Source organism: Apiospora aurea, assembly GCF_038362705.1.
Source record: "Apiospora aurea strain CBS 24483 chromosome Unknown utg000002l_segment0_segment0, whole genome shotgun sequence".
NCBI lineage: Eukaryota > Fungi > Ascomycota > Sordariomycetes > Amphisphaeriales > Apiosporaceae > Apiospora > Apiospora aurea.
In genome coordinates this window covers 535,773-541,772 of record NW_027117389.1, presented here as the reverse complement: position 1 = coordinate 541,772, position 6,000 = coordinate 535,773, and the positions used below count along the sequence as shown (strand labels likewise).

Here is a 6,000-nt window from a genome sequence, read left to right as displayed (position 1 = left end):
GTTATGCAATACAGGGGTTTACTGGTATCATCACGTCAGTTACTTTGTCAAACTATGTATATTCACACTTTTGAGGTCTTGGCCAGATAGCGTAGGCTGAGATTGATTAAACGTTTGGTCGTTTGTATCAGGCCGATTTGTCTCGATCCGCGAACCTTCGAAGGATCAGAGACGTCGCCATCTTCTCAGATAAGCCACTGCCACCAACCCGGAGGGTGCCGTGCGTACTACGGGAAACGAAAAGCTCCAACCGTCCCATGGTATGAATCACGCAGGAATGGGTATGAGAAGATGGTGCTAGATTTGATATCAGCAGCGAGGAAATGGCCGATGCTTCAATGGAGAAGTACTTGATACCAAGTGCTACAGCCCCTTCTCTGAAGGGTGGAGTCTAACCTAAGATGCAACCCCCTCTGGCTGACCCCCCCCCTCACTGACCCCTCCTGATTTCAGATGATTCTAGAGCCCCTAAGCAATAACAACAGTATGTAAAGGGGTCAAATCTCACTCGTCTCCTAATTGAAGTAGATCAATCTCTTCCTCTTTTTTTCCTCTTTTTATCACCACTAATATAATTAAAGAAGCACGCATTACGCAGGCGGTCCAGGCCGTGTTAGCCGGCGGAAGCATTAACCGTGCGGCTAAAGATTATAACGTTAACAAGGGTACCCTTCGCAACCGAATTAAAAAAAACTTTAATAAAAAAGAGAAATATAAGGCTTTATAGTTGTTCACCCTTGCCGAAGAGACCTTTTTAATTAAATAGGCCTTTTTTTAAGTTAGCTTAAGCTACGTATTAACGCACCGGCTGTTTCGTATATACGTTTAGCGTATTCTTTTTATAAAGGGGGTTAATTACTTTATCGGTAAACGATAAGTGCACCGTTTTTTAAAACGTTATCTAGCCCTTAAAACTGTGCGTATTAAAACGATAAATTTCCGGCGTTTCGTATATATATTAAACGGGGCTGTGCGAAGGTTTTTTAATCGGTTTAACACTATTATTATTAATAGTATACCCCCTCGATTTAAATTTAACGCTAATAAAGTAGGAACTACGATAATAATAAAGGAGGGTATTATAATAATCGGATTTACCGCCTATAAATTATTAATATATAATAACGCCGCTAATCGCGAGTAGGTAATTATTTTAAAGTGTATTAGTGTTTTCGGAGAGTTTCTACCTCTTTTAATTATTTTTAAAGGTTAATCGGTATAATAGCAGTAGTTTTTTTAAGATAATAATAAAATTAATTACCTTTATAAAGGCTAAGCTTTTAAGGCTTCCTTTAAAGGGTAAACTTTTAACCTTATTACTTTAAAGTAATTAAAAAAGATATTCATCCCCTTTACTTAGCTTAATAACCCTAAGTAATAAAAGTTACTAATTTTAAACGGTTACGGTAGTTATATTAACGAGGATTTTATATTAACGGCCTTAGAGGCTAAGGTTTAGCTCCTCTATTTACCACTATATAGTAGCTATATTCTTTAGCTTTTAAATGTTAATTATTTTAGGGTACTAAAAAGGAGGTTTTAAAGGGAGCTCGATTTAGTATACGCTATTATTAATAATAGCTACGTTAAAAAGGGAGACTTTCTTCGCGCTTAGAATAAAGCTTAAAAAGTTACCTTTACCTTTAACATTATTATTAGTAATTAATTAACATTAAAGCTTTAACTAATTAATATAAATAAACTAATAAATAATAAGCTTAAAAAGGTTACTATATTTTAAACTATTAATAACGCTAATAAAGCCAAGGATACACGCCGGCTTATTTAAAAGGGGCTAAAGTAAATAGTGATATTTAAAACTAGCCGGTAAATTAAAGATTTAGCGATAGCGGTGCTTAGTAAAGAGGTAACACACTTTAATGCTACTAAGAGGCAGCTGTAAACAAAGCTTAGTAAGAGTATTAATAATTTAACGGCCCGGATTAGCCGGTTAGAGCAAGAAAAAGCCGGTTTAAAGGTAGATTTAGAGAAAACAAAAGTTTAAAAGAAGAAAAAAAGTCGACGAGGACCCTAATAAAGGCTTTGTTTACATATTAAACATCAGGGAGGTTCAAAAGGATATTCGGGAAGGTCGGCCAAGGAAAAGGCTAAAAAGGGGCGCCGGTGAAGTGGTGGAAATTAATATAAATCGAGCTAGTAGTGAGGGTGACTCTATTATAGTGCGCACGAGCCGAAACAGACCTTAAAATGCAGTGTGTGTTGCTCAATTGACTTATCTATTGCTGTTGTTATTAATTTTTACATCTATTTTAGGGGGTCAGCCAGAGGGGGTTACATCTTAGCCCCTGAACCGCGTTCTTAAGCTGCCCGGAATGCCTCAAGGCTACCAATGGTAGTAAAAAAAATCAATTGTTCTATTAATTCTTTCATGTTCCTTTATTTCCAAAAAAAAAGTTTCTCAAAATGTCTGTTTGGTGTCCGTTGGGCTCTACAATTCCATTAGGATACATCGTGACGTAGGTATGCGGTCATGAGGCCATTGGCAGCAGGGGTTTCTAACGTCACGACTTTGACAATTACATGCATTAGTGAGATCATAACAGCAATGATTGAATGTTTTGCTTTAGATTTCGAAAACGCACATTCTTACTCCGCAACTCCATACACCTACCTACCAGCGAAGACCAAATCCACCACAATGGGCATACTTCACGATATCTACAGCGCCGTTGAGCTGGGCAATTTCAACTGGCCTTTCCGAAACAGGTATTCATAACCATTATGAATTCGTTTTTATTCCGTCTCCGAGCTAATACTAACATGGAAACAGCCACCCCACGCACCCGACCCTAGTCCACTTCCCCGTCGCCTTCCTGACGGCCGCCTACTCGAGCGACCTCCTGCACGGCGCCGCGCTGCGGTACGGCTGGCTCGGCCCGTCGCTCCTGACCGACGTCGCGCGCTTCGGGTACGCGTTGCACGCCCTCGGCGTCCTGACGGCGCTGCCGGCCATGACGTCCGGCCTCGCGGAGCTGTGGGAGCTCTACGCGGCGGGCGGGCTCAACCGGCGCGACAAGGAGCTGACGCACGCGCGCTCGCACCGCGACGTCGTGGACGCCAGCGTGAAGCTCGGCGCCGTGCACGGGCTGCTGAACGCGGTCGCGCTCGGGGTCAGCGGGTTCGCGCTGTGGACGCGGTGGGCTGGGGGGCAATCGCAGGGGATTGCGTTGGGGGCGGCGCAGCAGGCGACGGTCGCGGCGCCGGGGCGCGTGGGAGTCTGGTTGAGTTTGCTGATGCTGCCGGGGCTCGCGATCAGTGCGGCGCTCGGCGGGGATTTGGTTTATAGTAAGGGCGTCGGCGTGGCGCGGATGGGGAATGCGCGGGATGAGAAGGTCAGGGGGTATGAGGAGTTCAAGGAGAGTAGGAAGTTTACTTGAGATGGAGGTGGAAATGAGGGTTTTGACCGGAGCAGAATCCCGTACATTCTACATGTTACGGATAGCGTCATGGTCACGCCACCATGGGTAAGAAAGGCTATCATAGATCCCCTTGATGGCGACAACGCTGCCTTTGGCGTAATCGGTACGTTTCGCAAATAATCGATAGGTTTATTGTCTAGCTGGGTATTACGTCTGTTAGGATAAGCGCCATGCCCGGTGGGATGAACATTATGCTACGGCACTTGATTTTGTTTCTGAATGTGTATAAGATGGCATGGCATGGTGAGGGCAGCGTTGTCGCTACTAAGGGGATATGCGACTCGTAACACAGAGTGCCAGCGTCTCATGCTGTGGTGCGTGATCACAGCACGTACTGCTTTCACCATTTTATACACGCTTTGAATTTTTTTTAAAAAAAAAAATCTTTTATTTTCTTTTGTTTCTCATTACAAGGAAAGGCTGAACAGCAAGTAAACCCCATTTCTGCTTTCATTGCTAGTCCAAAGAAAAGTTACCAGTCATCTCGTCCCACCAGTCGGGCACCTTTTTGGGAAGCGGCCCGTGCCAAGGCCGTTGCTGGAAGCCGAAGAAATCGTCGCCCTGGGGGCACGAATACCACAAGTCTTGGAAGAATCTGTGTGCGGAATAGTCGGTGCCGCACCAACCGCCCCGGGTTACCATTTGAACCTGCAACACGGCCGTCTGCCTCGACGCGACGGCGTCGTCGTCGTCGCCGTCGGCCCGAGCGTCCACGTACATGGCCGCGAGCGCCTCCTCGCTGGGCGGGACGGAGCCGAGCCCGGCCGTGATGTGGCAGACGTGCGCGGCGAGGTTGTAGTCGGCCACGCGCTGGCCGAGGCGCAGCTGCCAGTTCTCTGTGCTGGCCTCCTCCCGGGCCAGGTCGCGGCTCATCAGCAGCATGTCGTAGACGCAGCCCATGGTGAGCCAGGGCGACAGCAGGTCGAGCTCGCTGTACGCCACGTTGGTCCCCATCCAGTAGCTGTCGAGCTCGACGCGCCCCAGGCGCGTGATGGGCGGGCCGCCCACGGTCAGGCAGAGGCGCCGCCAGCTCGCCCCGGGCCGCAGGTAGGGCTCGCGCGAGGACTCCGTCTGGGCCCAGGGGAGGTTTCGGTACATGTGGTAGAGTCTTGCCGTGTCTTTCGAGTCGAGAGCGTCCAGGATCGAGCTGAACTCGGCGCGCAGGAACGCGTCGAACTCTAGTTTGCCGCTCTCGGTGGGTTGCAAGTGCCGGGTGCGGAAAGCGACGGTCTCGATCAGGTCGCGGTACTGGGTGCAGACGGATTGGGCGACGATCAACGTCTTCAGATTAAGATCGCCGAGGGCAGACAGGATCATGCCCACTATCTCTGCGGGTAGGCGTGACAGCGATGTCATGTTGCCTTTCCCTGGAGAAGCGGGTTCTTCGTTGGCGCTGTATGAGGCGTTTTGGGTATACAACGGAACGAGGGGGTTGGAGTGGGCGATGAGGCAAGTACTGCAATTCGGATAGTTGAGACTGGACGTTTAAATAGAGGTCTCATTATACGGGTGCCTGGCTGCTGATATGCAACAGCCCTATATTCAAAGGTCTAGGCCTAACGCTAACCGAAGGTTTGGCGATACTGACCAATGAAGTCAACCGGGACAGACTGGGCCGGCTTGGAAAGGAAGAGTGGCCGGTCTTGGCGCTCGTCTTGCAGGCAATATTCTATCATCAGATCCGCACTGGGCGCAGCTTCCCAGCAGTCAACAACTCTTGCTGGACAATATTTTGATGCTCAAGTCGGCAATGTTTGTTTTAACAGACTATTATATGTGCGTTCTGTCTTATGAACCATCCATCAATGATGTTGGTACACTGGGACTGAGGTGATTGGCCTGGTGCGTTTAGTGGTATGTCGACAAGATCGGAGTCAAGTTCCTTGATCGTATCCTAGGATACGATCAAGGAACTTGACTCCGAAGCGAAGCCTACATCCCTGGGGTATCAGCACGACCTCCAGCAACTTGCCCGTTCACCAGCCTGGATTTTTCTACAACAAAAAAATTGACAATATTCCACAGGCTCACCGAAGCCGCTTTCACCCGAACTCACTTTTCTTTTCTAATGACTATTTGTCTGAGTATGCGCTGCATACTCATCTGCAAAGCTCTCGAAGATGATGACCCCAAATACTGTGCCAAACTGAGACGGAAATGACTGACTCCAAAACCTGTTGACCCCTTTAAGTTTATTGATTCAACAAACACACAAGGAAAAGAAAGCAAAACCAACTCAAGACCCCCGGGGTCTTCGTCATATCCCATCCATACACAAGATGACTGTGAACCACGGTTGCAATATTGGAGGGCGTAGCTACTGCTCAACGGCGGCTGATGATTGCATACTGCAAGAGCTTCAAGTCTGAGCCTGGAGTACAGGGTATGCATCTGGTTTCAACTTGAAATCACGTCTGTTTTTGCCGTTGACGGTATTGGCTACAACGTAGCCTCCTATGAGAAAGTGATGCAAGGTCAGACGTCATGCTTTCCCATGATGCTTGGGATGCAGTTGGCAAATACCTGGAACGTAATAGTCTTGCGGGGTGTTGATGAAGTC

General features: G+C 47.5%; 2 protein-coding genes across 2 annotated transcripts; both read right to left on the bottom strand.

Annotated features, from left to right (window-relative positions):
• Positions 1-2,810: 2,810 nt before the first annotated feature.
• On the bottom strand, positions 2,811-3,787 carry PG986_002562 (uncharacterized protein; the record flags this gene model as incomplete). Its single annotated transcript, XM_066838784.1, has 2 exons — positions 2,811-3,446; positions 3,776-3,787. 2 exons carry the CDS (start codon positions 3,785-3,787, stop codon positions 2,811-2,813), a joined length of 648 nt encoding a protein of 215 aa, XP_066703848.1.
• A 109-nt stretch (positions 3,788-3,896) lies between these two features.
• Positions 3,897-4,796, bottom strand: PG986_002561 (uncharacterized protein; the record flags this gene model as incomplete). Its single annotated transcript, XM_066838783.1, has 1 exon — positions 3,897-4,796. One exon carries the CDS (start codon positions 4,794-4,796, stop codon positions 3,897-3,899), a length of 900 nt encoding a protein of 299 aa, XP_066703847.1.
• Between the last annotated feature and the right edge of the window lie 1,204 nt (positions 4,797-6,000).